This window comes from Equus asinus, chromosome 7 (genome assembly GCF_041296235.1).
Source record: "Equus asinus isolate D_3611 breed Donkey chromosome 7, EquAss-T2T_v2, whole genome shotgun sequence".
Lineage (NCBI taxonomy): Eukaryota > Metazoa > Chordata > Mammalia > Perissodactyla > Equidae > Equus > Equus asinus.
In genome coordinates, this window is record NC_091796.1 from 83,155,021 (window position 1) to 83,172,554 (window position 17,534).

The 17,534-nt window shown below is 34.6% G+C and overlaps 1 protein-coding gene across 2 annotated transcripts in view; it reads left to right on the forward strand.

Annotated features, from left to right (window-relative positions):
- YLPM1 (YLP motif containing 1) overlaps positions 1-17,534 on the forward strand; it is a 62,714-nt gene that overhangs the window by 34,797 nt on the left and 10,383 nt on the right. Inside the window, exons 7-18 of one of the 2 annotated variants that reach the window (XM_014835690.3) lie at positions 3,416-3,836; positions 3,950-4,042; positions 4,260-4,455; positions 4,942-5,060; positions 5,954-6,108; positions 8,580-8,642; positions 8,934-9,053; positions 9,299-9,475; positions 9,563-9,646; positions 9,929-10,012; positions 12,507-12,587; positions 15,744-15,795. In XM_014835690.3, the coding sequence (XP_014691176.1) occupies positions 3,416-3,836; positions 3,950-4,042; positions 4,260-4,455; positions 4,942-5,060; positions 5,954-6,108; positions 8,580-8,642; positions 8,934-9,053; positions 9,299-9,475; positions 9,563-9,646; positions 9,929-10,012; positions 12,507-12,587; positions 15,744-15,795 (1,645 nt within the window). The remainder of the gene's footprint in view (positions 1-3,415; positions 3,837-3,949; positions 4,043-4,259; positions 4,456-4,941; positions 5,061-5,953; positions 6,109-8,579; positions 8,643-8,933; positions 9,054-9,298; positions 9,476-9,562; positions 9,647-9,928; positions 10,013-12,506; positions 12,588-15,743; positions 15,796-17,534) is intronic. The other variant, XR_011504678.1, reaches the window with a different exon arrangement.

The window sequence follows — 17,534 nt, forward strand, 5'->3', positions numbered from 1 at the left end:
ACCATGTTGCGCCCGTGCTTTAAAACTCTTCATTATTCCCCCATCGCTTTCAGGATAAAATCTAGATTCTTTTGCATGGCCTTTGATGTTCTTCCTGAGCTGCCCTGACTTGCTTACCATTACTTGCTACTCCGCTCGCCTGTGCTCCACCTTCACTCCACGTGGAGCTTCTTACAGTTCTGTGAGTGTGCAGGCTCTTACTTCTCCATGCATTTTCACCTGCATATTCTCTAAACCTAGAGTTTCTTTTCTTTCTCTTTCTATCCCCTCCTCCAACTAGTTAATTTTTGTTCGTTTTTCAGAATTCAGCTCTGTATCTTCTCTTCCAGGTGTGTAAGATGATCACCCTCACATGTACCCCTGTAACATCTTGTATGGGCCTCTTTCATAGCCCTTATCATAGTGTATGTTGATTGTCTGTTGTCTTGTCTGTCTTTCCTTCTAAAGTGCGCTCATAAGGATAGGAACTGTGTCTTTTGTCTTTGTATCTCTTAGCAAATAGTAGAAGCTCCAGATTGGAGAGCCACATTTCTGCTTTATTCACTTAATAAATCGTAAACATTTGTCCATATTGCTGCATGCTATATATATATATATATATATTTTTTTTTTTTTGCTGAGGAAGATTTGCCCTGAGCTAATATCTGTGCCAGTCTTTCTCTACTTTGTATGTGGGTTGCTGCCACAGCATGGCCACTGATGTGTGGTGTAGGTCTGAGCCTGGGAACTGAACCCAGGCTGCCAAAGCAGAAGGTACCAAACTTAACCACAGGGCCAGCCCTACATGCTTTATTTTTGATGCATAATAATTTATGAAAACTATTCCGTTTCTGTTGGACATTTGTGTCTGATGTTTCACTCTTATTAACACAACATTAACGAATGTCTTTATATCAAATTCTTATTTTAGATAACTTCTTAAAAGTAATTTTAAATTCCCAAAGTGAGATACTTTAATTAAAGAAGAAGGACATTTTTAATGATTCCTGTAATGTAGCCAGTGGTTCTCTAAAATAGTTGTATAATATCTATACTATAGCCTTGCAAGCATAAGCTATTTAATATTTTTGGTAGATGTAACAGTTTCAATACAATTTTTTAATATGCATTTTTGATAATTAGTGAAAGTGAATATTTTCAATATTTGTTAGTTATGTTTCTTGTATAAATTCTATTTTTGTCCTTACACATTTATCTTTTTGACTCTTCAGGTTTTTCTTACCAATTTATATTATCCTTAATATAATTTATATATTAATCCTTTCTCATATAAATACTGTGGGGGTCTTCTGTTTTGTTTTTTACAAATGTATCTGTTACTTTTACTATGTAGTATGAAGAAAACACTTTTTGTTTTATTTGGAGACATTAGTCCCAAGAGTTCTTAAAATATTTAAAACATGTCTGGATAGCTGTGCTCCAGATACAGTAGCTTTGTCCTATATAGACATTTTCTTAATAAAGAATAAAGTACCATAACCTACAAGTTTAACTTTAGGTAATAGCCATTTGTCTTTAACTCTAGCTTGTAGTGGCCTCTAGTTAAATAATGTTGCTTACGTATTAGCCAAATTCATTTTGTTACTCAAAAAGTTTGTTTTTAAAGCATAGCTTATGTATGAGTAAATACATAAGTAATGTATATTGTTGGCTCTTCAAGGTCTAAAATAGCTGCCAATGAAGAACAAAAAAAAAACAGGAACAATGAACTAAGAGAAATGAATAATGATTGTTTAAATCAGGCATGCAAAGATTAAAATAAAATTTATTTGACAATTGGGTTTCAGTATTGGATAGATAGGAGCTATCTGCCAAGAGGTTCTACTGTCTCCTTCATATGCATTTCTGTTGACATTTGATGACTGCTTTGGGAAAATGAATATAAACATTGCACACTGCAGTGGTGCTTCATGAAGAGATTACTAAATATCCCATTCTGTTTCTTTGTTTTGTTGTTTCCCAGTGCTGATGTGTATTGGTAGCAGCCCTGCCACAAACTACTATTGTCAGCCAGATAGCTGAGTAGAAATGAGGAGGCTAGCTAGAGTTTTGTTTCTTTCACTGGAAATTCACTTTTTGTGGATGAGCTAGGTCTCCAGAGTGGGAAGATAGTTTATAGCAGAGGTTCTTAACCAAGTGGTAAACATCTGAATCATTCATAGAGGTTTTTGTTTTGTTTTGTTTTTAAACTAATGCCAGGACCTCACCTACAGAAATTGAATAGGTTTGGGGTGGGCCTGGGACATTGTATCTAAGTGGCTAACACCCTAATTTTTCTGGAAGGAGAAGAAAGAAAGGGTGGTACATTGAGGGAGGGATGATGGTGTTGAGGGCAAATTTTTTTCCTTTTTTTAATGACCTAATTGAGGTATAATTTACATACCATATAATTTGCCCATTTTAAGTGTATAATTCAATGATTTTTAGTAAATTTTCTAAGTTGTGCAACCATCATCATAATCCAGTTTTAGAACATTTTTATCACCCCAGTAAGATCCTTTGTGCCAATTTACAGGTAATCCTCATTCCTACCCCAAGTGCCAGATAACAACTAATCTACTTTCTGTCTCTATAGATTTGCCCATTTTATTTAAATGGAATCACGTAATATGTGGTCTTTTTGTGTCTAGCTTCTTTCACTTAGCATAATATTTTCAAGGTTCATCCATGTTGTAGTATGAATCAGTACTTCATTTCTTTTTATTGCCAAGTAATAGTCTGGTGTATGGATATTCTGTGTTCTGTTCAACATTTGGTGGACATTTGGGTTATTGAATAATGCTGCTATGAGTATTTATGTACAAATCTTTGGGTGGACATGTTTTTCTTGGATAGATACCTAGGAATAAAATTGCTGAATTGTATGGTAAATTTATGTTTAACTTTTTGAGAAACTGGTAAACCATTTTCCAAAGTGGCTGCACCATTTTACATTCCCACTAACAATCTAAGAGGGTTCTTGTTTCTCTACATTCTTGCCGTCATTTCTTATTGTCTGTTTTGTTAATTATAGCCAGTCTACTGGGTATGAAATGGTATCTCATTGTGGTTTTTTAATTTGCAGTTTCGTAATGCCTAATGACGTTGAGCATCTTTTCATGTGCTATTGACCATTCATATATCTTCTTTGGAGAAATATCTATTTAAACTTTTTGCTCATACTTTGCTTTGGATTGTTTGTCTTATTAAGTTACAAGAGTTTTTATATTCTGAATACAAGTCCTTTATCAGATACGTGATTTGCATATATTTTCTCCCTAATGGTGTATTTTAAAGCACAAAAAAGTTTTGAATTTTGAGTGAGTCCAGTTTATCAAATTTTTCTTTTATGGATTGAGAACCAGATTTTAATTTCTACTGATATGTGAAAACATGGTCGTATGCTTGTCCACTAAGCCTTTACTCTGTTCTCCAGCCTCCAGGGTGCTATAGACCACCCCCTCCTATGGGTAAACCTCCAGGTTCAATTGTAAGACCCTCTGCTCCACCAGCAAGATCATCTGTTCCTGTGACCAGGCCGCCCATCCCAATACCGCCACCCCCACCCCCTCCTCCTCCACCTCCACCTCCTCCTCCAGTGATAAAGCCACAAACTTCAGCTGTGGAACAGGAACGCTGGGATGAAGATTCCTTCTATGGCCTCTGGGATACAAATGATGAACAAGGACTGAATTCGGAATTTAAATCAGAAACTGCAACAATTCCATCTGCTCCCGTGTTACCACCTCCACCTATTCACCCTTCCATTCCCCCTCCTGGCCCATTGCCTATGGGTATGCCACCAATGTCCAAACCACCACCAGTGCAGCAGACTGTTGATTATGGCCATGGCCGAGGTGAGTAATGGTGGTAAGCTTGTATTGGGGATTCTAAAGGAATTGTTAGCTTCAGTTTTGGCTTCCTTAAGCTTCGCTCTTACAATGTTTCTATCCCTGATTTTGTTTACCAGATCTATCCACTAATAAAGTTGAACAGATACCCTATGGAGAAAGAATAACTCTGCGCCCAGATCCACCACCTGAAAGATCAACTTTTGAGACAGGTAGGAGTCCTAGAGAGATCAGTATTTTTAAACCTTTTAGGGCCTAATTATTACATGATTTTCCTTTTGGTGAGATTGTGTGGGCTTCCCTTTAATATAGCTATAAGTTAAATTTAGGGTAACAATTTATACTAATTCTAAAGTTAGATTTGAACTTTTCTGCTTTTATTTCAGAAAAAGGGATATAGTTCTTATCCTGTACTAATTGTTTTTATAGAGCATGCAGGCCAGCGTGATCGTTATGATAGAGACAGAGACCGTGAGCCTTATTTTGATCGTCAAAGTAATGTCATGGCAGATCATCGAGATTTCAAAAGGGATCGGGAGACACATAGAGACCGAGACCGGGATCGTGGTGTTATTGACTATGACCGGGATCGATTTGACAGAGAACGCCGACCTCGGGATGATAGGTATGCTATGAAAAATATCTTTGCCAGGTGTGCAAATTACAATATACTTAAGTTCAGCAAAAGTCAGGGTTTCTAAAGGAAATTTAGTAAATAAGGTATTCTTCTCATGCATGTGTGTGTATAATTTGAAGAGGGAAGAGCAGTTCTGGACCACTTTTCAGGAAACTAGATGCTCAAGTTTGCCAGCTTGAATTCCAGAGAATTAAATGAGAGATGGAGATAGCTAGCAAGGAAAGGAAAAAATATCGTCAGTAAAGGTGTAGGCATTACTTAACCTGTAGGCAAACCATTTTTCCAATTCGTGAGCTCTTTAGATGTGTCTATGCAAGACAGATCTAACTGGAAAAGCAAAATAAAAATATAAATATTGACTATGTGGAGTTAACTACCCATAGAGAAAACTGGGCAGATAACGGTGTTGCATGTTGAGACAGAAACCTCCAAATGTTTTTTATTTACCCAAGTACTTTCTGTTACACCTTCTAGGACTCAGTCATATCGAGACAAAAAAGACCATTCCTCATCCAGAAGAGGGGGATTTGATAGGCCATCCTATGACCGGAAGTCTGACCGACCACCCTACGAAGGACCATCCATGTTTGGAGGTAGAGCAATGCCTTACTAACTATAAGAATGTTGAGAATGTAAACAGTGGGAGATGCTTTCCATTGTAGCTGTGGATTTAAACTTTCAGAATAAAATGTACTTGCAAATTTCTCAGAGATGGCAGCATTCTCATCAAAAATAGTGTAATTAATGAAATAAAACAAATTGCTTTTTAATATTATTAATGAAATTTTGGAAAACAGAAATAAAATCACTTATAATCTCACCATCTACCATACCACAACTATTATAATTTTGTATATTTCCTCTCGTTCTCTCTTCACATACATATTAATGAAGTTGTAATCTAAGTATAAATACACTTTCTTTATCGTGCTTTTTCCCACTGATATTGTACCATATACATTTTTTATATGTAAATCTATTAATGGCTCTATGATATTCCATAGAGTGTATAAAATATAGGGCCCTTATTGTTGGACATTTGGGTTGCTTTTAGTTTTTTTCTGCTATAAATTACACTTAAACCAGAAACTCATACCTATTTATAAGGACAGGCTTTCCTAAGCTGGTCACTCTCGTACTTAAAACTATAAAGCAGAGCCTTGGATGGACTATAAATGATACTTGGGACTATCTAGCAAAGTATATATTCTTCCATGTCCTGTTGCTTAACCTTTTTCCTAAATTTAATACAAACAAGGATGAATTCACTGTTTTTCAGAACATTCTATTTGCTTGAAATCATATCTATATTTTTTCATTTTCTTCATTTTGATAGATTTACATTACCTTAAACTTTCTCTAATTAAGGTTAAAAGTGGCCCCTGAATCATCATGAAATATTATTACCTTAGGATGAGTGGACAGAGTTAAAATTTAAAATAATTATTATATAAATAGTCATTTTGTTCAACTGCTGGCATTCTAGGAGAACGAAGAACTTACCCAGAGGAGCGAATGCCCCTCCCGGCTCCTTCTCTAAGCCACCAGCCACCTCCAGCTCCACGAGTTGAGAAGAAGCCCGAATCTAAGAATGTGGATGATATTTTGAAACCACCTGGCCGAGAGAGCAGACCTGAGAGAGTGAGTCCTATGTAGTTGACTTGTTTTCTTGCAAATCAGAAGCTAATAAGAGATCTCTTTAATATCCTGAACAGAATTTCTCTACTTTTCTGTGACACAGTAATAATATTAGATTCAAGGCATCTTAACCATTTCCAAATCATCATATAATCTCATAAACTGCCTACCCTATAGAATCTGAGAAGTTAGAGCTTAATTACTTCACAAAAAAGATGTTGAAAACTTGAGAAAATAATTCATAAGAGCTCAATTAATTGCATTTTGAAGAGGGGAAAAGTGGATTTGGTTTTATGGTATGTGGAACAAAAGGGGAGAATTAGGAGATTTGATTAGTTTAGGCTTATTTCCCTAGTGACCTACAAATGTATATGTTCTTAAATTTATCTTATATTGCAGAATAATTAGATTCTATTTCAATAAGCCAGTACTGGAGATTTCCATCAGATATTTTGACTCCATATATGTATATAAGTCATTGTTTTAAAGTCAGTTTCATCTGTTCTAAGTACAGCTACTCCAGCTTTTCTGTGGTTGCTGTTTGCATGATGTATTTTTTTCCATCCTTTCTCTTTCAGTCTATTTTTGACTTTGAATCTAAAGTATATCTCCTATAGACAACGTATAGTTGGATCATGTTTTTTTATGTAGTCTGACAATTTCTGCCTTTTAATTGGATTATTTAATCCATTTATGTTTAATGTTATTATTGATATAGTTGGCTTAATTCCATATTTGGATTGGTCAATTATATAGAAATACAATTGATTTTTGCATACTCATCTTATATCCTGCAATATTGCTGAGCTCATTTATTAGTTCTAATAGATTTTTTAGTGGATTCCTTGGAATCTTTCTATATACAAGATCATGTCATCTGCAGATAGAGATGGTTTTACTTCTTCCTTTCCAATCTAGTTGCTTTTTATTTATTTTTCTTGCCTAGTTGCCATTGCTAGAACCTTCAGTACAGTATTGAATAGATGTGGTGAGAACAGACTTCTTGTTTTATTCCTGATCATAGAGAGAAAACTTTCAATCTTTTACTATTGATGTTAGCTGTGGGTTTTCAATAGATGCCCTTTATCAGGTTGAGGAGGTTCCCTTCCATTCCTAGTTGTTGAATATTTTTATCATGAAAGGATGTTGGATTTTTTTGAATGCTTTTTCTGCATCAGTTGACATTTTTGTTTTTTATCATATTGTGTGTGACTTTATTCTGTTGTATGTGATTTTTGTTCTTTATTTTGTTGATATGGTGTATTACATTAATTGATTTTCAGATGTTAATTTGCATCCCTGGGATAAATCCCACTTGGTCATGGTGAATAATTCTTTTTATATGTCGCGGATTCACTTTCCTAGTATTTTGTTGAGGATTTTTGCATCCATATTCATAAGAGATATCTGAAGTTTTCTTGTGATGTCTTTTTCTGGTTTTGGTATCAAGATGTCTGCTTAATTTGAAATGCTGGCCTCCTAACAGTGAGTTGGGAATTGTTCCTTCCTCTTCTGTTTTTTGGAAGAGTGTGTGAAGAATTGGTATTAATTCTTCTTTACATGTTTGTTAGAATTGACTGATGAAGCCTTCTGGGCCTGGACTTTTCTTTGCGGGTAGTTTTTTGATCACTAATTTATTCAGTCTCTTCACTTGTCATAGGTGTGTTCCCATTGTTTCTTCTGGAGTTAGTTTCATTAGACTGTGTCCTTCTAGGGATTCGTCCATTTCATCTAAGTTATCTAATTTGTTGGTATACAATTGTTCATACTATTCCTTTATAACTGTTTTTTATTTTTGTAGAGTTAGCAGTCATGTCCTCTCATTTCTGATTCTAGTAATTTAAGTCTTCTCTCTTTTTTTCTTAGTCTAGTCAAAATTTTGTCAATTTTGTTGATCTTTTCAAAGACCAGCTTTTGGTTCCATTGATTTTTCCTTATTGTTTTTCTGTTCTCTATTTTATTAACTTATTCTCTAATATTTATTATTTCCTTCCTTCTGCTTGTTTTAGGTTTAGTTTCTTCTTCCTTTTCCGATGTCTTAAAGTGAAAGGTTAGGTTCTTGATTTGAGATCTTCCTTCTTTCTTAATATGGGCATTTATACTGATAAATGTCCTTATAAGCACTCCTTTATCTCCATCCCATAAGTTTTGATATGTTGCACCTTTATTTTTATTTATCTCAAAGTATTTTCTGATTTTTCTTTTGATTTCTTCTTTGACCCATTGGTTATTTAGAAGTATGGTGTTTAATTTCCACATTGTTGTAAGTTTCCAAAATTTTTCTTAGTATTAATTTCTAATTTTAATTCATTGTGGTCAGAGACATACTTTATATTATTTCTATCCTTTCATATTTAGGGTTTGTTTCATGGCCTATCATATGGTCTGTCCTGGAGATTTATAGGTCATTTTTAACTATAAGATCTCATTGTAAAAAAATCCTCTCTGAGTGATTTTTTTTCATTGTGTTTCAGATTGTGGTTATAATGAGAGGATTGCCTGGCAGTGGAAAGACACATGTTGCAAAACTTATTCGAGTGAGTATGGGAAAGCCAAAGGATCAGTTGCTTTTGTTAGACACTTGTCTTCTTAGCAAGCAGTGTCATATCGATACAGATATTTCCCATTTGGTCCATTCTAGTTGGCCCATGTGGTAGATGCTGTCCTGTATAAATTTTGATCTGCTTAGACAAATATTTTTGCCTCTGCTTGACTTGAAACCCTCAGAAGATTGCATATTATTTAGTCACGAGAAGGAACTTTGGTGTGAGCATTCATTAATTTATTCCATAAATTCTCTTGAACTTTCTTGACTGTGTGATTCTTAGGATAAGGAGGTAGAATTTGGAGGACCTGCACCCAGAGTTCTAAGCCTGGATGATTACTTCATCACTGAAGTGGAAAAAGAAGAAAAAGATCCAGATTCTGGGAAAAAAGTGAAAAAGAAGGTATGGTATATTCCTCCCAGAGTACATCCTGATTCATTAATAGTATTGAAAGGAAAACATATTCAGAGAAAAATGTGGCTTTTTTGAAGAAAAAGAAAGACCTCCCTCTTTTTTGAACACAAACTGTAGTACTCAGGTGTGAAGGAAAGACTACAAAGTCCTCTCTATCCAGACACTAGCCGGGGAAGAAGTTTAGGATGATTCTTTGCTTTTGCTAACTCCCTATCTCTTTCGGGGGATCTTAGGTAATGGAATATGAATATGAAGCTGAGATGGAGGAGACTTACCGCACCAGCATGTTCAAAACTTTCAAAAAGACTCTGGATGATGGCTTTTTCCCCTTCATCATCCTGGATGCCATCAACGACAGAGTTAGACATTTTGACCAGTTTTGGAGTGCAGCAAAAACCAAGGGATTTGAGGTATAGACTTAAAAGAACTTTAGAGTACTTTGTGTTACCACGTAAGGGCTGCATTTGTTTGCCTAATCATTATTTATTCTTTCTTAGGTATATTTGGCCGAAATGACTGCAGATAACCAGACTTGTGGCAAGAGAAATATTCATGGAAGGAAGCTTAAAGAAATAAATAAGGTGATTTTTGGAAACATAGAAGGTGGTATATTCTAAACCTCATTTTGTCTGTATCATAACTGTTTTCTGAAGTTCTTGTTTATCCCCTCTACTTTCAGAGTTTCCTTTCTACCTGCCTTAGGAAATCTTTCTTATCCTTTGTATCTAAGTGAAACAGTTGGCCTTGCTCTTCCTAGAACTAGCTTGCTAGACACAGTATTAGTTAAATTTGTCTTGGATGCTCATTTGGTCTTTCTTTGAGTAGTTTACAGGCATAGCTTGACCTTCTGAATCTCTCAATAGATGGCCGATCACTGGGAAACTGCACCTCGTCATATGATGCGTCTGGATATTCGTTCATTGCTGCAAGATGCTGCTATTGAAGAGGTGAGTGTCCTTTGGCTCAAAAGTAGTGCAGAAATGAACTGTTTTTCACCTTTTTTACTTTGGAAAAATTTTAAACTACAGAAAAGTAGCATGAATAGTTTAAGAACATCTGTGCAACTTTCACTGAGATTCTCCAATTGTTAATATTTTGCTACATTTTTCTCTATATAGGTATATATGTATTATTATTATTACTACTACTGTTATCAATATTATTGTGGAATGATTTGAGAGTTTAGTTGCAGAACTCATAACCCTTCACCCTAAATGTTTCAGTAGGTATCTCCCAAGAACAAGGGCATTCTCTTATAAAACCAGAAGTCTCAATTATCAAGTTCAGGAAATTTAATATTGATAAAATACTGTATTAAGTAATATAAATTTCCTGAATTAGTCTCATATATAATCCATATTCAGATTTCGCCAGTTTTTCCCATAATGTGCTTTATAGCAATTAAAAAAAAATCCAGGGGTCAGCCCCATGGCCAAGTGGTTAAGTTTGCACACTTTACTTCGGTGACCCTGGGTTCGCAGGTTCAGATCCTGGGCGTGGACCTACGCACCGCTCACCAAGTCAAGCTTTGGCAGCATCCCACGTAGAAGAACTGGAATGACTTGCAACTAGGATGTACAGCTATGTACTGGGTCTTTGGGGAGATTAAAAAAAAAGACGAAGAATGGCAACAGATGTTAGCTCAGGGTCAATCTTCCTCACCAAAAAAAAATGTGTATATATTTTTTTAAAAATCCAGGATCCAATCGTTTTAATATAAAAAAATAGTTTCTCAGCCATGTTTTTGTCATGAAAGATAAAGAATTTTTGAAGAGTATACTCCAGTTGTTTTGTAGAATGACCCTCAATTTGAGTTTTTCCAGTTGTTTCCACATGATTAGGTTTAGGTTAAACATTAGCAGGAATGCTACATAAGTGATGTGTCCCCAGGAGCTATATCATGTCATTTCATTTCATTATTGGTGGTTTAAATGTTGATCACTTGGTTCAGGGGGTAGCCATTAAATTTTTCTACTTTTTTCCTTTGTAATTAAGTAATCTGTAGGGAGATAATCTGAAACTGTTAATATCCTTTTCCCAACAAATTTTTGCTCATTGATAATTCTTCCCTACATCACTTATTAATTTGGTGAAAGTAAATCTTCATCATGGAAAAGGAGAGATTTTTCTCTTTTAATCTGTTGTGTACTTCTGTTTCATTTGACCTCCTATGAATGAGAGTTATCTATACTCAATGTTGTCATTATATTTTTATGTGTTTTTGCCTCCCATACCACTCCCCTTTCCTTCTGGCTTCTGCCCCAACCATTCTCCAGTGACTCTCTCACCGAAGATTTCTATGAACTCTTTGGAAGAGAATTGGACAGTTCTCTTCTCCTGTTGCTTAATTTTGCAACCACATGTGACATAGTTGACCTTGTCCACCTTCTTGGAAACATTTTTCTGTTGGCTTCTGTGAGTTCATCTTCTCCTAGTTTTCCTCAGGCCTCTCTGACTATTGCTCTTCAGACCCCTTTGCTGGCTTCTCTTGCTATCCAGTTCTTAAACGTTGGGGTTCTTTAAGGCTCTATCTATCCTAGGCTCTATTTTCATTCTGCACATTCTATATAGGTAATCTTAATCTTTCTGGTAGTGGCTTGGATTTGCACTTACATGCCCTTAATATTAAATTGTAAAGACTGTTATGAATTTTATCAATATCTTAACAGTAAATATATGTAAGTGGAAGGATTATGAGTGATTTTTATAATTCCACTATTATTTTCCAAATTCTTCACCAAAACACATCTTTACCTTAGTACACCTCAAACTCAACCTATCCAATATGTAATTCATCCAGACCTGTTCCTCTTCTAGTATTCTCTATTTTAGTTCTTAGATCCACCAGTCACTTGGTTGCTGAAACCTTAACTTTTTACTTTCCATTATCCTTGATTCTTTACTCTCCATTAAACCAACATTCGACCCTATCCCTCCGCTATGTAGTCAGTCTTCACGTTTTGTTAATTTTAACTTAAAAATACTTATCTAATCCATCTACTCTCTGTTTGCATTGCTACCATTCTGGGTCGAGCTACTATCATCTTTTCATTATACCCTTTCCTACATTTTGAAATTTGAATCATGTGCATGTTTTATTTGGTTGGAAAAATACTTGCTAAAGTTTTAAAAAGAAATCCTAGTAATCCATAGGCATTCAAAACAGAAAACCATCAACTTAGAACAGATCATTATACTCAACTTGATATGGAATTATGAAGATGGATATCCCAGGAAAAGGAAAGGCATTCTGTCTTTTATCAGTTCTATTTCAAAGTTTAGGGTGTTAAAAATTACTTTGTATGTAACAGTGAATCTGTGATAACTTGTTCTGGGCAACTATACTCATTTCAAATTTCAGTGAGGGACTCAACATTTTCCTAAATGTTAGCTCAATCTTTTTTTTCTCTTTTTTTTTTGATGATTATTGGGGTGGTGTAGGTAGAGATGGAAGATTTTGATGCAAATATCGAAGAACAGAAGGAAGAAAAGAAAGATGCAGAGGAAGAGGAAAGCGAACTGGTAGGAGACAGACCAACCACTTTGAACAAAGTGTCTCTTTATTAAAATTCTTAAGGGTTTAAATTCAGATCTGTGGTCAGATTACTACTGTTGATATGCACCTTAATGGTAAAAGTTTCCATGATCATCTTCAAGGAGACTTTGGATACTTTTTATTTTTCCCCTGACCAAAAGAGCCTTCTACTGTGTTATTACAAGAAAATTTTAAGAATGCTAAGAAACGTACACTTGTATTCACTTATCTATTTGTGGGTAGCATTAGGAGAGTATACTTTTTAAGAAAATCAATTAGATATGAAAGGGCCTTCTTAAATTCCAGCAGATAATGTGGTACAGCCTACCCAACATATGCATAATTGTCTCTTCTTTGCTACAAGATCTCAAAATTGAGTTTCTGTCAACTGAAGGAAAGGAACTTATTGAATGTTTTGCAGAGAGTTTCCACTGACTGCTGGATTTGTTCTTCTGCATTTTATCCTATTAAGTGATGGGGAAAATGATTTGACTGTGTAGGCAATGCATTTTGCTTAGGCTGATTAGAGGCTTATGTAGTATGAGTTCAAAGTTCCCGTGTACCTACTGTAAATGCTTTTGATCACACCTCTGTAGAGATGTTTGTCTTACCCTGTCATTCAAGAATATGTGACCTATAGAGTTATGTTACTTTTCAGTGTTTGCTAATGAGGTACAGAAAATAGCAATGCCTTGGAATAATAGTGTTGCTTTTTTAATTCAAAATATTATTTGGTTTATTTAATATTTTAGCCCTTGCTAAAGCTGCTTCTCATATTCTTCTGAAAATGTACAAAGCGAGAACTCTGATTCTTACCCCCTAGAGAATACAGGCTCTCTAAGGAGTGGTCTCATCAAACCCGTGTGTGATATAGAGGACTCTGGATAGAAACTGTGTGTTCATATAGAGATGGTGTCAACCTCTACATTCTTAGATTTCATATGTGGATTAAAAAATAAGCTTTAAAGTTAATGACATTTGAGTCTCAGTATGTTTTTTTTCTTTAAATGAAGTATTTTTCTTAATTAGGTTGTATTTTGACATATATGATCTAAAATGTAGGCAGGAAATTCACATAAAGGTCCACGCTGTTCTGGAATATGGCTAATGACCTCTTTAGCTCCTTACAGCGTGTGTACTAGAAAATGATCATGTGAAAAGTCTATAATGTTAGCTTTCTGAAGCTCCGTCTTCCTTTTGTGGAGATTTCAGTTCAGGATATGGTTCATAACATCTGACTTGCTTAGGTTCAGGGCAAAACTTGGAACTTCTAATTGAATTTACTCTTATTTCTAAAATTGAAACACACTGTAATACTGTATTTTTACATCAGGAAAAATGGCAAGGAAGCCTTAGCCCTCTACCCTGCTGGACTATCTCTTTTATTTCCAAGTAGCCTAACATTTCAAGCAGTGAGAAGATGATATAGTTTTAAGGAAGAACAGGGTGGTTCCAGCAGGGGGAAATTAATATACTCGTTTTGCTTATCTTTATGTTTTAAAACTTCTCTTAACCCATTCAAAAATGCAGAATCCAGATCTTCTACTGTTGGGTTCTATTCCAAGAGTAAAAGATTCTTGGAAAATTTTAACCAAAGGGTTAAGAGCAAGTCTCATGTCATTTAGACCATTTTAATGAAATTCTCAATAAACTGCATTTTCTACTCTGTACTGATTACTACAGCCAGCCGGATGAAATCCAAACTTTACTTGGTTAAGAGAATCCTTTTTGGGGACCACTGGTATGATATTTTGCCTTCTTTAGTGCTTCAGTGAACCTAGTAGATATGGCTCAGAATTTATGAATATATTATTCTAGTGATGCTTAAGGTTTTCAGATGATTTTTGGTATATAACTTGTACACATTTCATCAGTACTTATAGCACATCACTTCAGATAGCTTTGTCTTGGTTTGTTCTAAAAATGTATCTGGAAAAGATATAATTTATAAACTGAAATACTATAATAAGTTAAAATTGAATTATTAGTCTGGCTTAAAGACTAGAAATGTATAAAACCTACAGGTTTCCTGGAAGAATGATGATGCTCTAGTAAACTCTTACACAGAAGCTATTGTCATGATATGTTCAGCATACTTTCCAACTTACCTGCGTGTCAGACTGTTCTATGAACTTGAACATTCCCAATAGTAGAGAGATACATTGATTCTTAAAAGAAGATGCTGACACCTTTGATGAATCTGTCCTATAAAATAAGTCCTAATACTAAAGTTCTGTATGTTAGAATCTAATAGAGAACAGAGTCCAAATAACGAAAAAGGGGAATCATACTAAATTATGTGGAAAAACCACACACTTGCTAGGTGAATAAACTGAAAGGATTACTACATAGTTAAATAGGTACGTTGGGAAATTTGAAAATCTTATGGGACTTTATTTGAAATAAACCACCCAGTTATTTTATTCAATAAGATGTAAATTGCCTGTGGAAATTTCTGGTTTTTCATATAATAGGAAAATGTAATTTTAAAAGACATCAGAAATAATCATCTAGTTTCCGACTGATGAAAAAAAATGCTCTGAGATTGATTCAGTAAAATTAGCCTGTGTAAGATCTAACTGGTAAATGAATTGAGTCATTTTAAAATGAAGTTGAACTTCATAATTGTGTTCAGTGATACCAAGTTTTCTCCTTCCTTTTGAGTATTTAAAATTATACTGAAATATAAAGTAACAGTCTTGAAGAACACTCTTTGGACCTCATGGCTACTATCACTTGAGAATAGCAGTTGTATTTAGAAAATAACCTATCTAATATTATAAGTCTTCTGCTATCCTGAATGATATTAATATTATCACAGTAACGACCGTACATTCTTGCCATATTTGCTATACAGCTGTTGTTCAGACTACGATTGTGTGTCCTGAACTGTAGCTGCCTCAAAGCGCCTTCATTACACTATTCTGGAGTGACTCCTCTGAAATCTGGGCAGTGAAGTTTGGTGAATTTGGTAATTCAGTTTCTTCAAAGATAATGAGACTGTGTTTTCTCTAGGAATATATTTGTAACTAGTGAGTGGAAACTGAATCCATTCCCAGTTTTAATGCTTTTCCAATTCAAAAGTGATATGCATGTATGTGTCTCTTTCTAACCCTTCGAGCTTCTCTCTGTGTACGATTTAGGGTTACATTCCGAAAAGCAAATGGGAGATGGACACATCTGAGGCAAAGCTAGGTGGGTATTTCCTTTTTCCTGTTTTTATATGTGATACCTCATGGTAATGGTCATAGATCTTTCTGCTGTAACAAGAACAAATTTCCCCAAATCTCTGCTTAAACCAAGATTTCTGGCCTACTTTACATCCTCAGTCTATTTTGCTAGCTTTCACTTTAACTAGTTATATCTTGTGACAGAGTGAAAGAAGAGTATTTTAAAGGATCAACCTTCAGTTCCATTTGAGGTTTTTAGAGTAAACAGAAATATGTGATAAATTTAGTAATAAAATACTTCTAAAATCTATTATATTAAAATCCATTCTTTTATATTAATGAGAAATGTTGGTGCTGAGATTTCTGCTTTTGTAAGAGAACATTTAACTGCAATCCAAAGTTGAACCTGATTGTGAATATTTTGGGCAATAATAGTAGTAATAATAAATATTGAAGTTTAAAAATTAATTAAAAGGCAGTTATTTTCCTTGTATAATTAGAGTTTCTGGATGGAGGGAGGTAGGGATATAATTCAGGTTTTTGAGGAGCCCTCTCTATAAGATTTCATTAAAATTTTTCTTCAACTTTAGTGCCAGATTACATGGTAAACTGGTTAAAATGATTGTCTAAAGCAAAAATTGGAGTTGCTTAATGTGAGGTTATCTGTCAAGCGGAAAATCATACATATCCAATGGATTTTCCTCCAATATTTCATGGTAATACTGCAGAATGTTTTCAGTTTGGTTCTTTTTTTGACCTTAAGAGAGCCATTTAATATGTTGATTAAGATATATTAATAAATCATCTAAGAAAATGTGATAAGGACTTTTTGAAAGATTGACCTTACTAATGTATGAAGTATGACTGTCAGTTTCTGCGTTTCTCTTCCTGGTATCATGCAAAACTGAAGTAATGATCTAAATAACTTAAATTTGTAGAACAAATTTGAGTCATTTAGTTGCTTCACTGTTTGGGACACATTGTCTGTGTTTCTGACATCAGAGGGGTGTATTTTACACACAGTTGCGTAGGCTCTGCCTTTCATTTTACGTAACTCTTCATGTTAGCAATTGATGTTGACCTATTTTAAAAGGTCCTATGTTAAAAGATAGTTCCATAAACTGTAGTATTAATATATTATTGGGATAGGTGCTTTGTTGTAAAGCCTAGAATTTTCTTCTAGCGTATGTTCTGTGAAATTATATGTGGTTACTGACATATATTCTTCCACTAGTCTTCCCCTCTGTGGGAAATCCTAATAAAAACCAACTATCTCCTTCCCTAAACCTTTAAGTGTTTAAGCGTAATTAAATATGTAGGAAAATAATCACACATTACTTTTTTAATAATAATGCTTTAGATCTGCTTATTTTGACATTAGATTAAGTCTATCTGAAGTTTGGTACTTGTAGAATAACTTGTAAGGCTGTAAGATCGTTTTCGTCTTCTCCAGTTCTCTAAATAGTGATTATCTTTTGGGGTAACAAGAGATTATAAATAGAGACAAAGGGATTATAAAATAAACATTTTAGCTAAACATATAATCTTCAGAGGCCTTATGTGTAATATGTCATCTAGGATAATACTTTTTTAAACTTGAACTAGTCCATTTTCTATTTTCCTTTCTAATTTCTAAAGAGCAAGGAAAATGGAATTCAGTTATGATGATTATTCAAGAAAACATGATATTAATTTTGGTACTGATTCTGGGAAAAATTCTTGCCTATCTACCATTTGCTTCTCAGAAAATACGTTTTATCCAAA